Source organism: Thunnus albacares, chromosome 4, assembly GCF_914725855.1.
Source record: "Thunnus albacares chromosome 4, fThuAlb1.1, whole genome shotgun sequence".
Classification (NCBI taxonomy): domain Eukaryota; kingdom Metazoa; phylum Chordata; class Actinopteri; order Scombriformes; family Scombridae; genus Thunnus; species Thunnus albacares.
Genome location: NC_058109.1, coordinates 987,077 through 1,013,756, shown reverse-complemented (window position 1 = coordinate 1,013,756; position 26,680 = coordinate 987,077). Strand labels below are relative to the sequence as shown.

Here is a 26,680-nt window from a genome sequence, read left to right as displayed (position 1 = left end):
AAAAAGATCTGAAAGAAAGGACAACCACACAGTGATTCTCAGGTCATTTACAACTCTCAGTAGGACTGTCAGTGCTGTGGTTTCCTCTAGTCTTTCCATTGTATTTGTGTGTAATCTAAAATTCACCTTCAGCTTTTTTTATGCTTGTTTTTCAGGCATCACCTGTGGAACGAAGCTCCTGATTAGTAAAGCAGACAATAACATCTCTTGTTGAGAAGTTGATTTAGCTGTTTGACCCGTTGCACAGTACAACATGTGAATATTCACTCTGATCAGTAAATTCCTTCCAAATAAAACAAGTAAAATTCACAACTTGAGATTCACAATTTAAAAGTCTGGGTGAAATAAATTAAAATACAAACACAAGGCTCAGCTCCTCTTTTATAATGAATAACAGGAGACCCAGGATAGAGCCCTGAGGGACTCCTGAGGAATCTCAACCATAACAGAGAAGATAAACCAGTCCAAAGCCACAGAGGCGACTGTCTGCTCTGCCTGTTGTTATTTTTCTATCTTCTGTTTCTTCGAGTGCTTTCTGGGTTTTGAGGGTCTTGATGGAAAGCAGACCAGGGATGAGGTTAGAGAGAGATTTTCCTCCCTTGTGTCTGTTCTCTCACACTCATTATCGTTCATGTATTCAGCTGATTTACATCAAGATTTGAAATCCTCTCACACACAGACCTCGGCCGATCAGTTTGCAGTTTGTGGCTGACACAGAAAGAAAAAAGTGATACAGGCCCAGTTCATCACCAGTGACCTTTACTGCCCACCAGAAGCTTGTTTTCAGCTCCCTCTCTTGTTTTTCTAGCTTTCTTTAAGACAAGAACAGAAGTTAATATTATGATTTGCAGGAACATAAAGACTGTTTTTTAATCTTGACAGTCAGAAAACAACACATATTGAACGTTTATGACAAAAGAATAAAATAATGGACAATAGGTGGACTATTATTCAATACTGAAGATCTGAAATGTAGATTAAATATGTATCTAAAACATTAATTAACAGCTGTAGACACTAAATTTACTTGATCCAAATCCTGAAGGTCCTGGTGTAAAACTGTTGATCGATCAGAGTAAATGATTGATCTGATGTGAATGAGTTGAAGTGGAGAATGTGACTCCAGGGCTCATATTCATCAAACTTCTCAGAATCACTGAAAGTTAACTTAAGGCCTAAAGACACTGCGACCTCAGAGTCTAAAGTTTTACAAGACTTTACAAGCACAAAGCAGAAACTATGTTGACATGTTGTAGTTCTTTACATAGATATATACATTTAGCCTTCATAGACTGTAAACAAAGATACTCACATGAGTTAAATGTTGCCTATTAAATAACTTAAAATGGAAGGTAGGCCCAACAATACTAATAATAATAATAATAAACTTTATTTATATAGCACTTTTCTTAACAAAGTTACAAAGTGCTTAACGGAAAAGAAGAAAGAATTAACAAACAGTTAAAAACAAACAAAGATCATACAACACCAGGCTGACTGCTCTGCTGAAACACATTATAAAACACAACGTTAGAGATCTTTTATGTAATTATGAGAAGTGTAAGCAAGGAAAAAGACATCACCTGCAATAGTCTCACATCACAGAAACGAGCACAAACACCAGGATGTTGACTGCACCTCATTTAACAGCCACAGATCACTAATGAGAAGGAATTTATGATTCCGACATAGATAACATTTAAAGAGAGACAAATAACTGATCTGGCTGAGAGGAAGCATGTTCAGCATGTTGGAAACAGCAGTGGGCCGAGGACAGAGCCTTGAGGAGCACCACAATTAAAATGAGCAACAAAGGAACAAGCATTTGCTGTCATGCCAGAGAAGGTTCAGTGTGAATCAGCTGTGTGAAGTCAGACCCATTCAACCATTTTATATTTTCCATAATATTGCAGCATCTTGTTGCACAGACACATGTAGCTGTGGTCACCACTGTACGACATCCAGTTCACCTTTAACTACACCTGCTGCTAAATAATAATATTTAAGACCTTATAAAAATATTTTACCTGTCGTAATGAAGTTTTATTAATCCATCCGGCCAGGTCTCACATGCACAGTATCAGTATAAACACGATCAAAGTTTGATTCATCGCTGTTTTAAAGCTGCATGTTCCCCGTTACAGCAATGTTGTTTGTAAAACAAAAACAAAAAAGAAAAGATCTGTCAGTATGCGTATTCTCATCAAGCTTTCATAAACATCTCTCACAGCATATCTGCCTGAACGCCGTTTCCCGGAGACTCCTAACAGGTCAGGACTCCTCTGTAGCTCCTAAACATCAGCAGAGATTCAAGATATTTCTTCAGTTAAGAAAGCTGATGAGATGCTGTTACTCCTCGTCCTAAAGTACGACCAAAAACTCGACACTCTGAGTATTTTTGGCCAGTTAGGAGTGATTTCCTGCTCTGAGAAGCTTGATAAATACAACCCTGGTTTCATCTTTAATAATGTGTTGTGTTTTATAGTTATTTTTTTAACTATGTATTTTAAAGTAACTCTTGCTTTCAGTACAAAGTATAAAGTAGCTGTAAATATTCAAGTATAAGTATGTAAAAATTGTAGCTAAACACAGAACTAGTATAAATGTACTTAGTTACTTTCCACCTGCACACACACACTGGATTGGCTGCAGGCGTGACCTTGGTCTGGTGAGCTCTGCAGCAAATCACTGCTCAGCTGATCGGTGCTCAAAGAACCAACCAATCATCCTTCCAGCGACAGGAAAAGACGTGTGTGTGTGTGTGTGTATGTATGTATCAACCTCATTACATCGGTGGCCTTGGCGAATATAATCAGAATTCAGAAGTGAAAATGAATCACAAACACACACACACACACACACACACACACACACACACACTTAATCCAGTCCTGGTGTGTGTCTGTCCTCTTCAAAACAGAATGAAATGAGCTGTCAATATGTCCAATATGTCATTTTAAGGCTCTCAGTGGAGGAGGGAATGCAAAAATGAAACGCATAAAACTCAGTGACACTAAGGCTAAAAGAACAAACACACACACACACACACACACACACATGAATGCAATCACAGCAGGGACGGCATTCAGAAATATAAGAGACAGAATCATACAGGATGGACATGTAGGAGAGAAATGTGCCTGAGGAGGATCATCACATGACATTTGTATACTGGGCTTTCCTCCTCTCCCTCTTTATACACAACACATGCATTTCACATCTGCAACACATGCACGCATACATACAGTACAGAGAGAGAGAGAGAGAGAGAAACACAGAAACACTGACATTCATAAATCATTCAGAAAGAAGAAAAGAGGTTTTCTGCCTCAGTGAAGCGCAACACTCCCATCTGCTGTCAGAACAGAGGAAACCTGCAGCAGAGGAGGTGATGAGGTCTGCAAACTCTCTGCCCTGACATGAATGGAGGACTCAGTCCTCACCTAGGACACACTGCTTAGTATTTTCCTTTTTTATACTTAACCTCAAGTGAAATACTTAAAATAATCTGAGATTAAACATTGATACTCAGAGGAATTATAGAATAGAACTAAAAGGCTGTAGGCAGGAATAATATAAGACATCACATGTTACAGCAGCACAGAGATTCACTCTGTCAGTGAAATAATAACAATGTAAAAATAAATTAGAAAGATGACATTAAAAAGATTTACATTACAATATCTTAGAATATAAACTGTCAGTGGTGAGAGAACTATTCAGATCCTTTACTGCAATAAAAGTACCAATACTGCAATGTAAAAATACTCCACTACAAGTAAAAGTACATTATTAGGGATGCACAATATTGGATTTTTTGCAGATATCTGATATGCTGATATTTCCAAGTCATTGTGGTCGATGCCGATACTGATATATGAGCTGAGGAAACTATTATTCATGCAATAATAGATTGTACTCAGTATGATCAAGAAAGACAATATATGAAGGAAGAACTGAGGAAGACTGGAGTTCAGGAGCTCAGCATTAAAACTTTAATGAACCTGCCAAGTGGGAGCAGCAGTAGAGTTTTCATTGAGTTTATTAGACAGACAGGATTAATGTGTAGGATTTAATCTCTGGTCCACACTCCGGAGCAGAAGGTGGCGCTAATGCACCTAATACGCTGGTTGCCAACCGCCGTTATAAACCAAAAGGAAGAAGTTTTTCTTTTTCCAAGCAGAGTGGTACATCCTGGCAGCGGAAGTGTTTCCTATCTGTGCAGCCAAACACAGCAGCTCCTCCGTGGACTGTTTCACCCTGACGGTCCCGGTGTTTCCTCCGCAGGCTGCACTTCACTCAGCCGCCCGTCAGACCCGCTGACGCCAGGGGAAGGCAGATCATAAATGGTCATTGTGACTCCTGGATGAGTTTTCATTCAGCTGTCACAGCAGTTGCTGAAGAGCCTTTTCAGTGGCTCATATACACTGTGATCTAAGGCTGCAGCTTATGGGAACAGTGTGGGGGGACTGAGAGGAGGATGATCCCATAGCTCCTGCAAAAATCAATCCCCTCCACAGAAAGGTGGGAGGAATGACTGTCCAGATCTAGCAGCACTTTTGACTCCAGTGAAGACTTGGTGTTAGTGGTTGAGGAAGACCAAAAAGTCTCTTGCATCCACTCATTTGCTGTTCCAATACAGTCAGGACGGCCATTGTTGGTAAAGAACTCTGGCTTTTGTGGGGGAATATGAGAAATAGTGGGATGGACTTCCCCAAAGCAAAGTGTGCTGAGAGTACCCTGTTCCACAGACGTCACCACGCCGACTTGTTTGATTCACTTTCTGGTCACAATTTTTTGTTGACATTTGTTATATTGAAGCTTGTAGCCCGCAAGAGGCCGAGGGCTTTGTATGGAAGGTGTAAGGTGCCTTTTCAAAGAAGCTGTAAAGCAGTCAGCTCCAGCCAGCCCTTTCTTTTCAGGATAGTTGCATTTGTAGGTTTTTGCTTTACTGAAGGCAAACTTTATCTCACATGAATAAATTGTTGTGAATTAGTTAAATATATGATTAATCTACATTTAGCCTACTACTAGCTTAATATGTAGCCTACATCCTTTGGCCTTGACCCATAACACCAATCTGCTGCCTCCATCAGGTAGTTTCTCAGAAGGATTTCCTGTTCTGTGGAGAAAACCCTCTTGGGGATCCAGTATCCTACTCTGGGTGCTGATTTGGATCTCTGGCACTCCAACCTCTGCCTCTTCTTGTGATAATGGTACTGGGTCACATGGCAAATATCATATAATTTGGCCATTCCCCTGACTGATTTGCCCTGTTTTATTTCATCTGAAGCCCTCTACAGCAAAGGAAGTGGGACTCCCCAGTCTGTCTTCTTCTTTCTGATATAAGCAAACACATGTGTTTCCACTGACTATTAGCATGCAACTGATTATCGTTAACTTAGCATGTAATCTAGTTTATGTAGGCTTTTAGGTTTTTAAAATATAAATGAAAGTACAAGGACAGTTGTAACAAGGCATTACAACTATCCCAATATCACCAGCCATGTTTTCACCTCATGTGAACTAGCTTGACTGCTAGTTTGACACGTTAGTCATTTCTATTTTTAGTTTACAAAACAGTGATTCTAATAATATTTGTTTGGATTGATAGACATTTGATCTCAGGACAGTATCCAAAAAATACGTCTGATAGAAAAGGTACATTTTTACCTCAAAATACACTTTCTGCTGCTAACTTTCTCTGGGAGTTTCAAATGTGGTTCCTTTTTTGTAAGCAAGAAGACAATCTAACTGAGCATGTGCAGAATCTAATCACTCTAACTTGTTTCTGATTGGAGGAACTCAAGGTGTTACAACTGTCCCTGGTCTCCTGCCAATGAAACAAACAGGAAAGAAGAAGAAGTGCAGTTTCACCGATTGTGTTGCATTGACGAGGTTCTCCAACAGACACAACAGCTGTTATTACACAGTGCAGCTCTTTATATTTTTGATATCCTTACAGGGTATGTATGACATACTAAGCAGTAATCTGGAAGTTTGGGAGGAACTCAGAGAGAATTTATGCTGTAGTTATTATTTTTACTGGCTATCTACTCAAGGCCTATTATTACAGGGTACAGTATGACCATATGGCTGAGCAAAAAGCAGGATGTTTCAGGGAAGATTGAGTGATAATTTCTGCAGCACTTAATATATCTGATTTTATTACCAACATATTACCAACAAACAGGCAAACTGCATTGTTCCTCCAAAATTTTGGGGTATTTAAAGTAACTACGGGGTATATCTGTGTGTTTACTGTGGACCAAAGGTCCAGGTGACGGTGTATTGTCATGGATACTGTCGGACTCAGAAGACTGTCTCAGCTGTTTTTCACCTCACCAGCAAACTTCATTACCTGAATTGTTACCTTCTTATTCCATAACATCATATCTTGTTCCCCTCTACCTACGTATTGGTATACCGTTAGTACAAAAGGTTACACCGTAACTCCAGAGTAATTTATGCTGTAGGTTACGTTGTAGGCTACAATCTAAAGCGCCATCAGCACAGGTTTATAAATCTCATGAAAAGAATGTGTATGAGTATTTCTGGCTTTGTGTGTACACACAGTTTTAGTCATGAATATATGCAGAGTTTTATGCATCTGGCCCCAGACGTGTCTACTGGAAAGTGTAAGGAGCCCTTTAGTAAATCCTCACTTGGACAGAAACTCTTTCTCCTAGAAATGATGTCCTTATACGACTAAACTGCAACAGCAAAGATGTTTTGTTAAAAACATAATGATGCTGAATCACATTTTCTCTCAACATAATTGGAAAATGTTGTCAATTAATATATTTAAGTTTCAAAAATGTTGATGCTGAACATATGAGTGAAATGTTCAGAGACAACATACCTGTTTCTTTTTTTCCACCAAAATATTTGATCTTGCAGTAAAATATTTTATTTATTTAAACCACATGTTTTATAGCCTATAATAGTTTACATCCCTCCATCTGGGGAAATTAACTCGCCGGATTAAATCTGAGGATATAAATCTTATTTTAGACTTAGATCTAAGTTTCAGGTCCCACATTAACAAGGTGACCTTAGAACCATGGCTGAATTATGACCATTTATAAATCAAAAAGATGCTGAAAAACTGATTCATGCCTTCATTTCAAGCCGACTAGATTACTGTAATGCACTTTTTACTGACCTCCTGAAAAAAACCACTGAGAGACTTCAGCTCATTCAAAACTCTGCAGCTCAGCTGTTCACCAGAACCAAGAGGAGAGAACATATTAGTCCAGTTTTAGCTGCTCTGCACTGACTTCCTGTAACATTTAGAATTGACTTTAAGGTCCTCCTCCTTGTATACAAAGCCCTTAATGGGCTAGGACTAAGCTACATTGCTAACTGCCTTGTTAATTTTTGCCTTCAAGAACACTGTGATCATCTGCTGCTGGTTTATTGGAGATTCCAGCAACAGCCGAAAGAAAATCGGGGACGTAGATTTTGTCAATTACGCCTCAAAACTATGGAAACACACTAACAATGGATATCAGGGAAGCAGCTCACTAGATAGTTTCAAAAGAAAGCTAAAAACTCATCTCTTCACTTGAGCCTTTAACTAACTTTTCTCTCTGTCAGCACTTCTGCATCTGCGTCTTTCAAAATGTTGTATTTTACTTGATTTTATATATTTTATGTTTTAACTTTGTTTTTATTTTATTTTACTCTTAATATGAGAGTCAGTGACCACTGAGGTCAGTGGTTGGTAGATTTGAGAGGAAAAGACTGTGGTCTGTGTTTTTTAACCCCAACAGCACCACCAGGGGTGGCTTCTTTCTGGGGCATCTTCAGGTTGCGTCCGACACAGATCAGACCCACGGTGATGTTAAACCAGTGAGAAGACGTTCTGGATTTTATGCTACTGTATATGTGTGGAAATAAGATCTAAATCTAATCTGTTTTTGTTACAACCAAAAACTTCCAGGGAAATCTTTCAGTTAAATCCGTTTATTGTTTGGCAAAACAAGCTAGAAGTAACACAATTTAAAGGAAAAATGTGTCTGCAGGTGGAGCAAAATCAAAGAAATATTTAAAGAACCAACAGCAACTTCTATTCTCAATACAAATACCACAAATTAACTGTTTATCAGTGCTGAACAACATTAGTTCAGTTTGAAGTATTTGCTCAACATTGCCTCTTGGTCTCTGACCTGTGAGACAACTGGCAGGCTTCCCAACCACACTAATAACACCTTATATTACTCTAAATACTCAGTTCAGCTGCATAAACAACTTGATAAACAAGCAGGAACAAGTTTGAATGTATGAATTCTGTGTGGGAGTGAAACTGTTTTTAATCAGTGTTAAAACTCAAACAAAAGATGATAATGTGAGGAAACAGGACGGGGAATCAGAAGGCTGCATTGATGCAGTGCTCAATGTCACAACTATAAAAAAAACAAATTTCCAGTGAGGCTGCAAATGGACTGAACCACTGAAGGGATATGGAGAGAAATTGGTCCCAATAATGGTGACAAATGCGCATCACATGATTTACAAATAAAAACATGATTTATAAATGTGTATGATGGTGTGTACGAATATATTGTCCAATTCACAAACAAATACCAAACAATCTGAACAAATGTCAAACAATTACAATTAAATACCTCACAACTTGGCTTAATATCAGTATTTTACATATACAGTATATATTCAACTTCAAGTTCATAAATCTGATTTAAAAAATGCTTTTCAAAAGCTTCCTGTGTATATAAACATCTAAAAATATGTAATTGTGAAGTTCTTTTGTATTAAGTTGTACAGATGAGACCTGCTGTATTTCTGACCTGGAACAGAGATGGATAAGCCAGAGCTGGAACTGAATATATTTAGTTACAATTATATGAAGATGATGTTTTTCACTGTGTGAACCTGTAAACTGTTTTCAAACCTACAGTGTCGACATCAGGAAACATTAACAACAATTTAAAATGATACAGTATCAATAAGAAAACTAAAAGCTGAAGAGACCAAATATAAAGATCAGAAAATAAGTCAAATCATTTTATATTTGACAAAAACAAGTAAAAGCTTCAGAGGTTAAATTCAGCCACTTTTCCCTTTAAGAAATAAATGACAGTAATTATAAGAACCATCATCATCATCATCATCATCATCATCATCATCATCATCTCTAACTGCTCTGTTTCACTGTCACAGAGACCTTCAGTGGGGAAATCTTCAGTGGGAGTTTATCCCCAGTGCAAATGTATGGAAACAGTGTGTCAGTGAAAGTGTGTGTGAAGGTGTGTATGTGTTTGTTAGTATCAGGATCAGAGAACAACAGATTTCCTCTGTTCCAGTCCAGATTCACTCTGATCCTCTGGAGCTTCTTCTTCACTGGGAGAACAGTGGAGGGAGCTGGTGGTGACCATGCTGAGTATTTACCTACATAGAACCATATTCCCCATAATCCAGACTGTATGCGTCCCTTCCTCTGGACAGACTCTGATGACACACCCAGTGTCCAGAATGTATTGTCTCCAACCTCGACATCCCAGCTGTGAGTCCCTGAGTTAAAGCCCTCAGAGCCCAGAACAGAGTAGAAGTCAAACCTCTCTGGATTATCAGGAAGCTGCTGTTTCCCTCCTCGTCTCACACTGGTCAGATCTTCAGACAGGATGAGATATGGATGAGCAGTGTTTGGATCCAGAATGACAGGAGTGTAGGAGACCATCTCCTTCATGTTGTTCCAGATGTTGAAGGTCAGGTTGCCCAGGTGTTTGGCCTGGTCTATCAGAGCTCCTGAGAGCAGCTGTGGATCATCCAGCAGGGGGCAGCGCTGGACTCTTTCCACTGCAGCCTTGTAGTTGTGCAGGAATGAGACGTCTTCAGCTCTCAGCTCCTCCTCTGTGGCTCTGACTGTGTGTGAAAGAGCTGCTATCTCTCTGCTCAGAGCCTCCATCTTCTCCTTCATCATCTGACTCTTCTGATCCTCTTCCTCCCTCAGAGCAGCCATCCTGGCCTCCTCTTCCTCTTCTAGAAACTGGTGAAGCTTCTTAAACTGCTCCTTAATCTGCCTCTCTGTGTGTCGGGCCTGGACCTCAATGTGTTCTGCTGTTTGATCAAACTTCACTTTAACTTTTTCACAAACCTTTAACTTCTTCTTTAAAGGCTCCAGAGTTTCTTCAAGTTCCTTCTTGTGTTGTCGTGCAGCTTCATCGACGGGTCTGAATCTGTGGTTGGTGTGTTTTTCTGAATCTCTGCAGATGTGACACACTGGCTGCTGATGGTCCAGACAGAAGAGTTTGAGTTTCTCAGAGTGCAGACTGCAGAGAGCCTCTGAAGCTCTCTGATCTCTGTCCTGTAAGAAGGACTCACACAGGTTCTTTAACGCCAGGTTACAAGGTGGAGCTGACTTTGAAGATCTTCTCTTACAAACTGGACACTCACGTGTTTGTTTCTGTCTCCACCAGCTCTTCAGACAGTCTTTACAGAAGCTGTGGCTACATGACAGAACAACAGGAAGTCTAAAGACGTCCTGACAGACCGGACAGCAGAGATCCTTCTCTGATCTGGAAGCCATTTTGTCTCCGAGTGAAGCTGAAAACACAGCAGACAGAAAGTACAGTCAGTCATGGCTCTCCTCCCTCCTCTACTAACCTCACTGACATTTACTTTCACTTTGACTCCAGTTTTTAGTCAAACTCACATTCAGTGTGTGGAGAGTCAGCAGGTTGAAGCAGCAGAGTTATAGTTTTCACTTTTCTCTCCTGTAGCTGTTCTCACTCAGAGGAAGCTGTTAGTTTGGTCTGAAGGTGAATCTGATCGTCTGTTTTTCAGTCTGTGTGTCTCTTTAGAGACGAAGAATAAACTGTTTCCTGCTTTGTCTCAGGTGAATCAGCTGAGGGGCGGAGCTTTGTCAGATCTCTTCTGATAAATGCTGTTGCTTCACATGTAAAACAGAGTGTGTTTCATTCCAGGGTTAAAAAAAACACGATCACAGACTAACAGGTTTTACCTGATTTTATCTGTACAGTACAGAACATCTTGACCTTTATGAAGCTTATAAATAAGTCATTGAGAGGGGAAGTTCTGTTGTGACAAAGCATTTATTGTGAAAGCTTTACAGGAGCTTTGGATACACAAAGGAGGGAATATTGTTCTGGTTGATCCAATTAAGATTTGGCAGAGTGTTCACTGATACACCCAGCAAGTCTTGCACCATCGGATCATCGCTGCTTTTGCTGCCTCAGCTTGTGACGGTTGGACTGGTTGTGTTTTCAGGGTGCCAGATCTCTCTCCTGCCATGTTGTCAGTAGTCAGGTTTTTGTACTCAGTCAATAATTTAGTCAGTCTTCACAAAGGATGCAGGCTGAAGCAACAATACTTAACATATTCCCTTCACACTAAATAAAAATAAACTGTACAAACCCAAACATGGACAACAAACACAAAATATTAAGGCAAGAATATTCATATATTCAAGCACGTTTTTATAATCCCCAAAATCCCACAGTCTCTGAAGAACACTCCACAAAAAAACAAAATACTCCAACTAAAAACTCCAGTACAGGTTTCCCCTTTCAAATATAATTCACTTCAGTTCAGTTTTTCCAACTAAAATAACATTAAGTTCAGTTTGTTTTCAGTTCAAATCATAACCAAAAAAGGCTTTTAATAAAATAAGATCATTTTACTCACAGAAGTCAGTCATTCTGAAGGTGAATCTGATTCTGATTGTCTCTTTTCCAGACTGTGTGTCTCTTTAGAGACGAAGAATAACAAACTGTTTGCTGGTTTGTCTCAGGTGAGAGGTGGACCTTTGTCACGCCTCTTCCAGTAAATGCTGTCACTCTACCAACACCTCTAAAGATTCATGACCAACAGGTTTTATCTAATTTTGTTTCTTTTTTTTATGATTTTAAGTTTTATTGGCAATATCTAAAAAAACAAACACAACAAGAAATAACAATACAATACAATGACAAGCACCCCTGTAGTAACATAGAAAAATAACAGTAATGTGTAATACAATTGCCACAGTGATGCGTAAATTAGACAAAGCTTAAAAAATTAAATAAAAACAAAAAAGGGGGAGCAGGAAAAAAACCTACATGGTACCAAAAAACCCCAAATATTTATATATTTACACACATACTGTATATGTGACTCAGGCTGTCATCAATGGTCGAGGGTCACAAGATACACCAAGTAAAGTGATCCAAAGTAAATACAGGTGTAAGTTGGTTACAGGTCAGGAAGCTAGGCTAGGCCACAAACTCAATCAGGGTCCTTATATGGGATCCACACTTCTCCCATTTTAAAAGATAGCAGTCTACCTTATTCATGAGTCCTAAAGGATAGACTTTCTATTGCTGCCACCTTGCTGAGCTGATTAAACCAGACATTCACAGATGGAGCTGACGGGGATCTCCACTCACACAGCCCATCATGAACCCACTCTGCATCTGATTGTGATAAATCCCTCGAAAGAGAAGGGTCACCCAGAACACCAAGAGCAGGGGAGACGGGCATTTTATGTCTGAGAATTATATCATCGTAAAGTCCCCTCCAAAAGTCATGTATGTTAGGACAGTAACATAGCATGAGCATCAGATGATGATATGAAGTTTGGATGGAGTCCAGTAAACTCTGTTCAAGATCTTAAATTGAAAGTCTAGTTTTAAGTTCTCTGGACATTTTCCTAAAATTCCTTAGAAAAAGGCTCCATGCCTCATCTGTGAAGCCTCCTGCACCACCTCATGGCAAAGGCTGATTTATATGAGCAGTTCAAAAGCATTGAGTAATAGCGAGAAGCTTCATGCTCTTTACCAAAGAACTCTAGTGTAGGAACATCCACATTTATTGACATGAACCTCGTTATAAGGGAACAACCCTTCCTGTAGTTTTCAACCGTGCCGGGAGGAGACACAGAAACACTTTTTATCAATCTCACAGTGTTACGATACAGATCTTCATTCTCTGCTTTAAATTGAAGCCACAGACAACAACATGCTCATAAATGCATATTTATTTAATTAACTGGTTCACAGGAGAATAAATGAGGTATCAATGAGAACAGAAGTCATGAATGAATAATCAACCAGAATGAGTGTCATATGTCCTCAATGGCAAGTTATAAGTTATGAATGACTGATGGTGAAAATACAGTTACCAGAAAATTAGCTGAGGTTGAAGTTATTTGACAAACCAACTTCTCTAAGAATTAAACTGGAGAGTTCAGTTCAAATGACAGCAACTCTTAATCATAGAAGCAGATGGAGAGCAGCAGAGGTTTTGTTTATCCTACGTTTTAAAGCTTTGTCCTCATGTGAACTGGTGACTCAGCGAGCTGTCTGCAAGAAATCAGCCGTTCAGCAGCGTAGTTTCCCAGCGAAGGTTTTCTGCTCGTGAGCGTTGCAGCAGCTTTAAGACAAAGTGTCATTTTAACGGTTTCTTCAGGTGATTCATCGAATCATCACAGGGTTTAACCGTTAGATGGAGACAAAACTGATCTGGTACAGTTGTTTCTAGTAACACAGTGCTGAAGATGTCTTGATCCTTGGATGAGCGGGTCATTTTACTTAGAAGTCTCCTGACTGACTATACTGACTTTCTTCTAAATAACTCAAAAAATAATCTCGCCAGCCAGACGAAACTGTACTTCAAGATATTAAACACGAAAGAATTTTAACATAAAGTTTGTTTCACTGAAGTAACAATACAGCGCGTAGCTTAAAAGAAAAGAAAGTTAACTTAGAAGATCACATGATACGAAAGAGAAAAAGTATGGAGAAAGTTAAGATGGTGGAAGCCCTCAGGGACGTGACATGAATATCTGAGGAGATACAAAAAGAAAAAGCCCCGGGCGGAGGCCGACCAAGCGGCAACCTCCAGGGCTGTAAAATGAAGCCAAAAACTGCAGTTCCTTGAATGGCCACTTGAGGCTCCAAAAGCAAGTCATTCTCCATAGACCCCCATGTTAAAAAGCCCAAATTTACAGCAGAAATAAACATGTTTACAGTCTGGTACAAAAAACGGCTATAGCTAATTTCCCCTTTCATGACAAATGTACAGGGGTTGAATTTTTTAATAACTCACCCGTTTAAATTTTATTAAGGTGCAAAGTTATGCATAATTAATGATGTGGCTACTTTGAGTGACAGGTCACTAGCAGCTAGGTGGCTTGTTTCAGCAACCAGGCTTCAGCTCCGCCTCTTTGCCCATTTTGGATTAGCTGGGAGTTGGGCAGAGTCAGGCGCTGCCAAGATGGCGACAGCTGGAGCCGCCCACTTTGAGCTTCAAAACCACTCTTCAGAATCCAGTGAGTCACGTCACCGTGGCTACATCCATATTTTTTATATTCTATGGTTAAAACTCAAACACAAAATGATAATGTGAGGAAACAGGACGGGGAATGGGAAGGATGTGGTGATGCAGTCCTCAGTGTCACAACAATACAAATGACAAACAAATTTCCAGTGAGGCTGGAAATGGACTGAACCACTGAAGGGATATGGAGAGAAATTGGTCCCAATAATGGTGACAAATGCACATCACATGATTTACAAATAAAAACATGATTTATAAATGTGTATGATTGTGTTTACGAATATATTGTCCAATCCACAAACAAATACCAAACAATCTGAACAAATGTCAAACAATTACAATTAAATACCTCACAACGTGGCTTAATATCAGTATTTTACATATAGAGTTTATATACAACTTCATAAAAAAATTGCTTTTGAAAAGCTTCCTGCGCATATAAACATCTAAAAATATGTAATTGTGAAGTTCTTTTGCATTAAGTTGTACAGATGAGACCTGCTGTATTTCTGACCTGGAACAGAGATGGATAAGTCAGAGCTGGAACTCAATATATTTAGTTACAATTATATGAAGATGATGTTTTTCACTGTGTGAACCTGTAAACTTTTTTCAAACCTACAGTGTCGACATCAGGAAACATTAACAATAATTTAAAATGATACAGTATCAATAAGAAAACTAAAAGCTGAAGAAACCAAATATAAAGATCAGAAAATAAGTCAAATCATTTTATATTTGACTAAAACAAGTAAAGCAACATGAACATATTTTGGAAAAATGAGACAGCAGCAGGACAGAAGCTTCAGAGGTTAAATTCAGCAACTTTTCCCTTTAAGAAATAAATGACAGTAATTATAAGAACCATCATCATCATCATCATCATCATCTCTAACTGCTCTGTTCCACTGTCACAGAGACCTTCAGTGGGGAAATCTTCAGTGGGAGTTTATCCACAGTGCAAATGTATGGAAACAGTGTATCAGTGAAAGTGTGTGTGAAGGTGTGTATGTGTGTGTTAGTATCAGGATCAGAGAACGACAGATTTCCTCTGTTCCAGTCCAGATTCACTCTGATCCTCTGGAGCTTCTTCTTCACTGGGAGAACAGTGGGCTGAGCTGGTGGTGACCATGCTGAGTATTTACCTTCATAGAACCATATTCCCCATAATCCAGACTGTATGATTCTCTTCCTCTGGACAGACTCTGATAACACACCCAGTATCCAGTATGTATTGTCTCCAACCTCGACATCCCAGCTGTGAGTCCCTGAGTTAAAGCCTTCAGAGCCCAGTGTGTGGAGAGTCAGCAGAGTCAGCAGGTTGAAGCAGCAGAGTTCTAGTTTTCACTTCTCTCTCCTATAGCTGTTCTCACTCAGAGGAAGCTGTTAGTTTGGTCTGAAGGTGAATCTGATCGTCTGTTTTTCAGTCTGTGTGTCTCTTTAGAGACGAAGAATAAACTGTTTCCTGCTTTGTCTCAGGTGAGTCAGCTGAGGGGCGGAGCTTTGTCAGATCTCTTCTGATAAATGTTGTTGCTTCACATGTAGTACAGGGTGTGTTTCATTCCAGTGTTAAAAAAAACACGATCACAGATTAACAGGTTTTACCTGATTTTATCTGTACAGTACAGAACATCTTGACCTTTATGAAGCTTATAAATAAACTGTCATTGAGAGGGGAAGTTCTGTTGTGATGGAGCATTTCTTGTGAAAGCTTTACAGGAGCTTTGGATACACAAAGGAGGGAATATTGTTCTGGTTGATCTGGTTAAGATTTGGCAAATATCCCCAAAACCAAAAAGGAAAGTACTGATACATGTAAGAAATGATGGCACTCTGATAAACTTCTCCCTGGTGGCACCGAGAGTGTTTACTGACACACCCAGCAAGTCTTGCACCATCGGATCGCTGCTTTTGCTGCCTCAGCTTGTGATGGTTGGGCTTGTTGTGTTTGTACTCGGTCAATAGTTTAGTTAGTCTTCACAAAGGATGCAGGCTGAAGCAACAATACTTAAAGGTCCAGTGTGTAGTATTTAGTGACATCTAAAAGAGCAGACTTGGTAAAAATTGAATAGATTATTTATATCTTAATTAGTGTCTAATCAGCTGAAAATAATAATCGTTGTGTTTTTGTTACCTTAGAGATAAGCCCTTTATATCTACATGGGAGCGGGTCCCCCTCCATGGTGGCCGCTATGTTGCATCGCCATGTTTCTACAGTAGCGCAGAACGGACAAACCTAACACTGGCTCCAGTGAGGGCCTTCCATGTTTTAGATTCAGTGGGTGACTACCGGAAATGCACCGGTTTTAAAACGAAGAAGAAGAGAGGACCAAACATTTTGTATTGTGAGACATTTTTGAATCCAAAATCTGATAAATGGAGGATTATACTTATTTAGAAAATCACAAGAGCGTGAAATGTCGTTGTCAAAGAAACGAAAACACAAAGAAGCTAAATGAAATCGGGACAAGCAACGGCATAAAATGAGAAGAAACCCAGATGGAAATCCCTGATGAGAGAAATGTTTGCAGACTGACGCCGAAGTTTCCCGTTTACTGCTGGACAGGTAAGAGTGTAATGTATATTTATTTTGCCCCGCTGGTAATGGTTCAAAACCTCGATGATGTACAATGTTTATTAGCAGTACATTAGTTTCCCTGAAAAGAAACACCGCCACGTAACGTTAAATATTAGCACACTTTAGCCTCAGTTTGTGCCTCTCACGGAGCTGGTGGTTTGATAAGAGACAACAGGGAGGCAACATCATGCTAATAACCCAATGATTTATTCATTTTCTGTGGCAGTGAGACAACACATTGATTGATTACTAAGATATTTAGCGCTGGTGATGTAGTAAAGACAGTAAGTCAGAGTAATGAGTTAGTGTGAAAGATAAAGTGAGGAGAAGTCTGCTCATCACCGAGTTAATACATCCTGTGAATTTATATTTATATTTTTCACAGTCCTCCATGATTTCATTGTTTGCTCCTAATTTGTCATCTAGGAGCATATGTACACACTGGGGGGCAAAGTTAGCTTATAGTCCAACACAAGAATTGTTTTCCCCATTTCAATGTTGAAAAACATGTAATTGTGACCAGAATTTTAATTTTACATTCATCAGTCAGAAGTAGAATTTTTCTGTTATTTATTTTGGTGTGTTTATCCAGGCCAGCCAAGGCTCCCAGCATCTTAGGATGTAACATAATGTATTACAAGGGTTTGTGACTGTGTCATGTAGCACTTATTTTCTTGATGTTGCTGTTGTTTCTCCAGCTATGAGAGAGGTCCTGTAACATCGATGCATGGTATTGCCTTTATCTTCATCCTAAAGTGACTGTGTAATAGGTCGGGTATTTCACCATGTGCCATTGATGGCTGGGAGTACGTTGGTTTTCATTACAACCAAAGACAACAAAAGTTGATTTCACTGAATAGCTACTCGTCTCTGACTGAAAGTGTGTTAATCAATTAAATAATCTGATCTAGTCTGTTGTTGGGATGAAAATCTGCATGAAATAAGGTTGAACAGTTTCTGGTGAGCTCATTAGATAGATAGATAGATAGATAGATAGATAGATAGATAGATTATTTATAATAGTAAGTTCATTCATTTGTGCTGTTTTATTTTTCTCAGGCACTATGGGTTGGCATTATTCACCATGTCTTTGACATTCACGCCCACCATATCAGAAGTATTGCAGACCAAGTCAGGAGAGGTATAGCATATTAACTTACCCTGTAAGTCCTACTCTTGGTTAAATAGCACTATTTTCACATGTACAACTGTATAAAATGTATGAAATAGTTAATTATCTTTATGTGTGACGGTAATGTCTTCCACAGAAGCAGTTTTCCCTGCGGCTGCTGCTCTACACACAGCTCCTGGAGCAGATGAGGAACAGCAGTGCCAGTGAATCATGGGTGTTGTTCCTGCCATGAGAGGATCTTCATCCAGAGCAGTAAATTGAATACATTTGGTGTGGTTTTGGTCTGACCCATGTCAGCTATTATATGTGCAGCAATTTGACTGCTGGAAGGGGATCAGATAAGTTTAATCACACTGCTTTTAGTGTTCAAACAGACTAATGATTTGATAGATTATTCTGTCTTTATCAGTCAACTCTGAAGAACACAGAATAAACTGTCAAAATATTTGTGTTTGAACAGTAAAAGCTGCATGTTTATGTTATCCTTTTATTGTCCAGATTGAAAAGAATGTCCAAAAATGTTTCTGTTAAATAAAATATATTTTTATTACGAATGTCATTATTCTTTCTTATATTTTTATTTTGTGGTTCAAACTAGTGAATTACAGTTAACATAACCTGAGGTAGCAATGAAAATTAATCCATAACATGTACTACAGTGCCCTGTTCTGAGGATCAGTGGTATTCCAATTTCATCACTGTTTTATGTTGCTTTATACATATAAATAATGACAATATAAATTAATGGTGGAAGTGGTAATGACAATATACTGACTGCAGGGAAATACTGTCATTGTATAAGTATATATTAATATGTTTATCATTGCAGTTATCACAGCACATCTGATGAATATCTTTTATTTGGTAAACTTGCACAGTTAAGTTGAACAAATGTGAATATATAAACAAAAAGTTTAATAATTATTCAGAAAATATATAAATATAGAAAAAGTATAGAACAAGTTTAAAATAAATAAAATATCAGAAATGTAACAAATAAATATGAGATGATTTGATGCCTTGATGATGAACACGCAGGTGTGCGAGTATCTGAGATACTGTGTGGACGTTCCAGAGGACCTTGAGGGAAACTCAGAGGCCAGGTGTGAAATCAGTGTGATGTCTTTGGAGGACCAGGGAACTTGTCCCTGATCCTCCAAACACAGCAACTGGGGATGACAAGTCGTTTCCCTGGCCTAAAAAGCCATGCTGTCAATAGATGAAATGTCTATAGACAGCATAACGATACTCCTGGTTGTCATCCCCAGGCTCCCTGGTTTGGCCAAACACAATAATGTCCTCCCAGTACCACCTGTGAATGCATAAAAAGCATTTTCAAGACAGTACTGGGAGAAGTGCGGTATTAGGCTCACACAATCTGCAGGGTACTGGCCACAGCATTTCCTCTTTTGGTCTGTAGGTATGTCTGTACAGTTACTACAAGTACACCATGGTACCCTTGGCACTCCAGCAAACGGTGGGACACCATGCCTGCACTGATGCATCATCAAGGCATCAAAAATGAACCCTGGCTGCCTCTGAAGCAGTTCACCGGTGAGCTGCCTGTGCTCCTCCAAGGTCATCTCTTCAAGAAGTTTCTGAAAAAATAAAAGACAGGAAAAACACAGATAAGGCTTTATAGGTTGTAAGTTTCATGATATTGTTGGGCCTCAAACCATGAGGTCACACAGAGAGGGCCTACATGTAACCTGTGAGGCCTGACCACGAGGTGCTTTTTCCTTTGTTTCCCCTGAGACAAAGGAATAGCGCCAAAATGCTGCTTACAGACAATGGGAGTCCATTGCAAACTCCATTTCCAAGGATGCTTAGCGATTTTCACACCTCAGCAGGGAACAGTCAACATACAGCCTCATTGGCGGAGACACTCCTGCACAACGGAGGGTCCTGATGACGCAGCCATGACATCACCGCCCCTTTAAAAACTGAATGTGCCCTGAAGCACACGCCTTTCCCATGTCACTGAGCGAGGGGTAACTTCTGTTCCTCTGTGAATCAGCTGACTAAAGGGGGTACCCCACGCACGTGTTTTCCCCTCATCGAAGACTCCCCTCGCCGGACGAGACGAGACTTCACCCATGTTCACCCGAACTCATTCCCGGATCCGAGAGAGACCGCTACTGCAACCAGCGTCCTCAAATTCCCTCGAGAAAGAAGAACCGCTTCTTCACCGAGTCGACTCTGCTGTTCTCTCCGCCACGCCGCCGAGAGCCAGCTGCCGTGCCTTTCGCCGACCGTGCAAGAACGACCACCGTCTGCCTCCGAGCCCAGGACAAAGCCGGACATAAAGACGGATTACACACACACCCTGCTTGCTTTCTGAAGCAACCAAGTAAGAGGCATAAGTCTGGGCAGAGGCAGTGTTAATTGTGTGTTCTTATCAGCATCAGTTGCTGTTGTTTAGCATTTAGCTCTTAGCTTTTGCTATTGTTTTGTTGTGTTGTTGACGGACCGCTGAGTCCATTTTTCCTGCTTTACTCTGAGGAGTATTTTAAGTTTGCTGCCTGTTTAGTTTTTTTCACCACGCTAGACTGTTTTGTGTTTGTCCCACTCGGGACTACTGCTGTGTTTGTGCCATGGTGAGTGAGGAAGTAAGTTGTTTTGTCGGTCAGAAACCAGACAACGTGTGTTACAGACTGCCGTCCGCACACACGCTGTCTGTGGACAAAGGAACCGCTTCTCTTCCTCTCACGATCGCTTTCTCTCCTTCTTCCCTCTCTTCTGACTAACACATACACGCGCGCACACACACAGATACACGCACTGCCGTTTTTTTGCACATCTGATGGTCAGATAACGTCGGACAAAGCTTCGCTTTGTCTTTCCTTATCCGCCATCAGACACGTGTGTTTTTCACAGAAGTGGGTGAGTGCGAGACGCCGTCCACCAGGCGGCGCCGTCTTGCTTCTGTCAAACCAAGACACCGCCATACTTCTGTCATCCGGTTCTCGCACGACGTGACTTCCTCCCATAGTCACGTCCGCGTCACAAACCGACGACGTCATCACGTCAGGCCCCATCGCCATCTTGTCACACACACGCATGCTCACACACACACACACACACGCACACACACACATGCATTCCCCTGCATGTGTCCAACCCTGTACATAGCTGTTTGTGTCTTGTTTGGTAGGATTAGATTTTAGGATAGTTGTTTATTGAATGAAGCATTTGTTAACTTTGTTAATTCTGCTAAGTTTAATAAACACTGTTATATCTTTAAAGAGAAGTTCTTCTGTCATTATTGTGTGTGATATTGTGAAAAGTGGCTGATTGAAGGAGTCAGAGCTCGAATTCACCCTTCTTTGTTCACCCTCGAATGTTGATATCTCTCAGACATTAACATTCTAGGTGAACTCCCATTTATGAGACTACCTTGTTTGGTTATTGGTCCCAGTTTCTGGGTGGTGCCCCGTATTTGTTAATTCATATTAATAATTCTATTAATTGTTATAATTAGTTAATTATCTTTGATAATTGATAATTATTGCAAATAATCAACTTTGTTCCTCACAGATCCAACAGTTGGTGCCTGAATTATTGATTAAGGTTAACAATACCTTGATTTCATAATTCATAATTATCTATGATAATTATGAATTATTGCTAATAACCAAACGCACTACTGCCCGTCCCAACATCAGTAATGTAAATGTTTACTGTAAACGTCGCTTGTTATGTAATCCCTTTGTGTTGTTATTGTCCCTATATACAACAGTGTTGTAAATCTCTGGCTGCAGTCAAGAGAGACTCCTTGTGGACATTTGGAGTACTGCATATATTATGGTTAAGCTGACTGTTTCCAACAGAATTAGCTATTATGGTAGTTACTTCCTGATTATTCAGAACAGTTAGACTCAATTCTTTATTTGTTGTTGCTTGTGCTCCTTCAGATAACCACAACTTCACAACTTGATGATCGGCTGTTTATTCTTATTGGATACGGGACTCAATGTACACATCTACCTTTACTCCTGTGGGACATTATTAAAGATCGTTGACTGAGCTCCTGGATTGCTGCAGTTTTTCTGACAGAAGACTTAGGCCAGACTTGTATACGCCAGCATTCAATCTACAAATATAATTAACAGTGGCTGCAGAGCCAAATCAAAGAAATATTTAAAGAATTAACAGCAACTTCTACTCTCAACACAAATACCACAAATCAACTGTTTATCAATGCTGAACAACATTAGTTAGTTCAGTTTGAAGTATTTGCTCAACATTGCCTCTTGGTCTCTGACCTGTGGGACAACTGGCAGGCTTCCCAACCACACTGATAACACCTTACATTACTCTAAATACTCAGTTCAGCTGCATAAACAACTTGATAAACAAGCAGGAACAAGTTTGAATGTATGAATTCTGTGTGGGAGTGAAACCATTTTTGATCAGTGTTAAAACTCAACACAAAATGATAATGTGAGGAAACAGGACGGGGAATCAGAGGGCTGCATTGATGCAGTGCTCAATGTCACAACTATAAAAAAGACAAATTTCCAGTTAGGCTGGAAATGGACTGAACCACTGAAGGGATATGGAGAGAAATTGGTCTTAATAATGGTGACAAATGCGCATCACATGATCTACAAATAAAAACATGATTTATAAATGTGTATGATGGTGTTCACGAATATATTTTCCAATCCACAAACAAATACCAAACAATCTGAACAAATGCCAAACAATTACAAATAAATTGTATTTAGTTATTTATTGGGACAGTGTACAGTTTTTAACGTTTTTCTCCAGAATCCTACAGTGATGGAAATGCTTTGGCTTTTTGTCCAGAGTTTTTAGAGTTTGTTTGTAAAAGGACTCAAGAGGTTTTATGGCTGTTTCTCCAGCCTGCCCCCAACAGGTGATGCAATAAGACATGTGGGAAAAAATCATAGCTGCATAAATATCTTGGCTGCATCCAAAGAGAGACAGTTTCTAATATGTCTAAAATTTGCCAAGTTGTACTTTATGGTTTTAACTGTTTAACTGTTTTAACATGTTTCTTAAAGTTCAAATTTGGATCCAGTGTCACACCAAGATATTTAAAATCAGTAACTATGTCAATCTTTTCACCTTTGATGAGAATATCAGCATTAGGAGGTTGTACCATTGTCTTAGAGAAAAACATACCCTTTGTCTTGTTTACATTTAGACTCAGACATGATTGATCAAACCAATGTGTGATCCTTTCCAATGCGATTGTTAGCTTAGCAGCAGCTAACTCCGCTGTTTTTGCATGTGTGTACACAACGGTGTCATCTGCATACATTTGTAGTTCTGCATCATGACACTGTTGAGGGAGATCATTAATATATAAGCTAAATAATAGGGGACCTAACACTGACCCTTGTGGATCACCCATTGTGCACTTCATGTTACTGGACAGTCTGTCATCAACTTTAACACATTACAATTTGACTTAATGTCAGTATTTTACATATACAGTATATATTCAACTTCAAGTTCATAAATCTGATAAAAATTGCTTTTGAAAAGCTTCTTGTGCATATAAACATCTAAAAATATGTAATTGTGAAGTTCTTTTGCATATACTTGTACAGATGAGACCTACTGTATTTCTGACCTGGAACAGAGATGGATAAGCCAGAGCTGGAACTGAATATATTTAGTTAGAATTATATGAAGATGATGTTTTTCACTGTGTGAAGCTGTAAGCTTTTTCAAACCTACAGTGTCGATATCAGGAAACATTTAAAATGACACAGTATCAATAAGAAAATTAAAAGCTGAAGAAACCAAATATAAAGATCAGAAAATAAGTCAAATCATTTTATATTTGACAAAAACAAGTAAAACAACATGAACATATTTTGGAATAATGAGACAGCAGCAGGACAGAAGCTTCAGAGGTTAAATTCAGCAACTTTTCCCTTCAGGAAATAAATAACAGTAATTATAAGAACCATCATCATCATCATCATCATCATCATCGTCTCTTACTGCTCTGTTCCACTGTCACAGAGACCTTCAGTGGGGAAATCTTCAGTGGGAGTTTATCCCAAGTGTAAATGTATGGAAACAGTCTGTCAGTGAAAGTGTGTGTGAAGGTGTGTATGTGTGTGTTAGTATCAGGATCAGAGAACGACAGATTTCCTCTGTTCCAGTCCAGATTCACTCTGATCCTCTGGAGCTTCTTCTTCACTGGGAGAACAGTGTCTGGAGCTGGTGGTGACCATGCTGAGTATTTACCTTCATAGAACCCTATTCTCCATAATCCAGACTGTATGCCTCCCTTCCTCTGGACAGACTCTGATAACACACCCAGTGACCAGTCTGTATTGTCTCCAACCTCGACATCCCAGCTGTGAGTCCCTGAGTTAAAGCCTTCAGAGCCCAGGACACAGAAGAAGTTAAACCTCTCTGGATTATCAGGAAGCTGCTGTTTCTCTCCATATCTCACACTGGTCAGATCATCAGACAGGATGAGATATCGATGAGCAGTGTTTGGATCCAGAATGACAGGAGTGTAGGAGACCATCTCCTTCATGTTGTTCCAGATGTTGAAGGTCAGGTTGCCCAGGTGTTTGGCCTGGTCTATCAGAGCTCCTGAGAGCAGCTGTGGATCATCCAGCAGGGGGCAGCGCTGGACTCTTTCCACTGCAGCCTTGTAGTTGTGCAGGAATGAGACGTCTTCAGCTCTCAGCTCCTCCTCTGTGGCTCTGACTGTGTGTGAAAGAGCTGCTATCTCTCTGCTCAGAGCCTCCATCTTCTCCTTCATCATCTGACTCTTCTGCTCCTCTTCCTCCCTCAGAGCAGCCATCCTGGCCTCCTCTTCCTCTTCTAGAAACTGGTGAAGCTTCTTAAACTGATCCTTAATCTGCCTTTCTGTGTGTCGGGCCTGGACCTCAATGTGTTCTGCTGTTTCATCAAACTCCACTTTAACTTCTTCAAAAACCTTTAACTTCTTCTTTAAAGGCTCCAGAGTTTCCTCAAGTTTCTTCTTGTGTTGTCGTGCAGCTTCATCGATGGGTCTGAATCTGTGGTTGGTGTGTTTTTCTGAATCTCTGCAGACGAGACACACTGGCTGCTGATGGTCCAGACAGAAGAGTTTGAGTTTCTCAGAGTGCAGACTGCAGAGAGCCTCTGAAGCTCTCTGATCTCTGTCCTGTAAGAAGGACTCACACAGGTTCTTTAACACCAGGTTACAAGGTGGTTCTGATTTAGAAGATCTTCTCTTACAAACTGGACACTGACGTGTTTGTTTCTGTCTCCACCAGCTCTTCAGACAGTCTTTACAGAAGCTGTGGCTACATGACAGAACAACAGGATCTCTAAAGACGTCTTGACAGACCGGACAGCAGAAATCCTCCTCTGATCTGGAAGACATTTTGTCTCCGAGTGAAGCTGAAAACACAGCAGACAGAAAGTACAGTCAGTCATGGCTCCCCTCCCTCCTCTACTAACCTCACTGACATTTACTTTCACTTTGACTCCAGTTTTTAGTCAAACTCACATTCAGTGTGTGGAGAGTCAGCAGGTTGAAGCAGCAGAGTTCTAGTTTTCACTTCTCTCTCCTGTAGCTGTTCTCACTCAGAGGAAGCTGTTAGTTTGGTCTGAAGGGGAATCTGATCGTCTGTTTTTCAGTCTGTGTGTCTCTTTAGAGACGAAGAATAAACTGTTTCCTGCTTTGTCTCAGGTGAGTCAGCTGAGGGGCGGAGCTTTGTCAGACCTCTTCTGGTGAATACTGTTGCTTCACATGTAGCACAGGGTGTGTTTCATTCCAGTGTTAAAAAAAACACGATCACAGACTAACAGGTTTTACCTGATTTTATCTGTACAGTACAGAACATCTTGACCTTTATGAAGCTTATAAATAAACTGTCATTGAGAGGGGAAGTTCTGTTGTGACGAAGCATTTATTGTGAAAGCTTTACAGGAGCTTTGGATACACAAAGGAGGGAATATTGTTCTGGTTGATCTAGTTAAGATTTGGCAGAGTGTTTACTGACACACCCAGCAAGTCTTGCACCATCGGATCATCGCTGCTTTTGCTGCCTCAGCTTGTGACGGTTGGACTTGTTGTGTTTTCAGGGTGCCAGATCTCTCTCCTGCCATGTTGTCAGTAGTCAGGTTTTTGTACTCAGTCAATAGTTTAGTCAGTCTTCACAAAGGATGCAGGCTGAAGCAACAATACTTAACATATTCCCTTCACACTGAATAAAAATAAACTGTACAAACCCAAACATGGACAACAAACACAAAATATTAAGGCAAGAATATTCATATATTCAAGCACGTTTTTATAATCCCCAAAATCCCACAGTCTCTGAAGAACACTCCACAAAAAAACAAAATACTCCAACTAAAAACTCCAGTACAGGTTTCCCCTTTCAAATATAATTCAGTTCAGTTCAGTTTTTCCAACTAAAATAACATTAAGTTCAGTTTGTTTTCAGTTCAAATCATAACCAAAAAGGCTTTTAATAAAATAAGATAATTTTACTCACAGAAGTCAGTCATTCTGAAGGTGAATCTGATTCTGATTGTCTCTTTTTCAGACTGTGTGTCTCTTTAGAGACGAAGAATAACAAACTGTTTCCTGGTTTGTCTCAGGTGAGAGGTGGACCTTTGTCACGCCTCTTCCAGTAAATGCTGTCACTCTACCAACACCTCTAAAGATTCATGACCAA

At 39.9% G+C, this 26,680-nt stretch overlaps 2 protein-coding genes and 1 long non-coding RNA gene across 5 annotated transcripts in view; 1 reads left to right on the top strand and 2 right to left on the bottom strand.

Annotated features, from left to right (window-relative positions):
• Positions 1-9,057: 9,057 nt before the first annotated feature.
• On the bottom strand, positions 9,058-25,585 carry LOC122981352 (nuclear factor 7, ovary-like). The gene is made up of 2 exons (XM_044350050.1): positions 25,504-25,585; positions 9,058-10,566 (listed from the first exon to the last, which is right to left on the bottom strand). Exon 2 carries the CDS (start codon positions 10,547-10,549, stop codon positions 9,158-9,160), a length of 1,392 nt encoding a protein of 463 aa, XP_044205985.1. The 5' UTR covers positions 10,550-10,566; positions 25,504-25,585; the 3' UTR covers positions 9,058-9,157.
• Positions 15,084-26,680, bottom strand: part of LOC122981346 (nuclear factor 7, ovary-like) — a 504,535-nt gene continuing 492,938 nt past the window's right edge. The window contains exons 1-3 of one of the 3 annotated variants that reach the window (XM_044350038.1): positions 25,504-25,591; positions 24,240-25,394; positions 15,084-15,416 (exon numbers count right to left, since the gene is read on the bottom strand). In XM_044350038.1, the coding sequence (XP_044205973.1) occupies positions 15,190-15,416; positions 24,240-25,377 (1,365 nt within the window). In that variant the 5' untranslated portion in view covers positions 25,378-25,394; positions 25,504-25,591 and the 3' untranslated portion in view covers positions 15,084-15,189. Of the gene's footprint in view, positions 15,417-23,941; positions 25,395-25,503; positions 25,592-26,680 lie in introns of those variants that run through there. The other 2 variants (XM_044350036.1, XM_044350037.1) reach the window with 2 other exon arrangements.
• LOC122981367 lies at positions 15,513-24,420 on the top strand. Its single transcript, XR_006403222.1, has 4 exons — positions 15,513-15,590; positions 18,198-18,205; positions 20,036-20,038; positions 24,395-24,420. It is a non-coding gene; the product is annotated as an uncharacterized LOC122981367 (long non-coding RNA).

Excerpts from the sequence above, each read along its gene's own strand:
- LOC122981352 (XM_044350050.1), bottom strand. The coding sequence starts at position 10,549 with ATGGCTTCCAGATCAGAGAAGGATCTCTGCTGTCCGGTCTGTCAGGAC.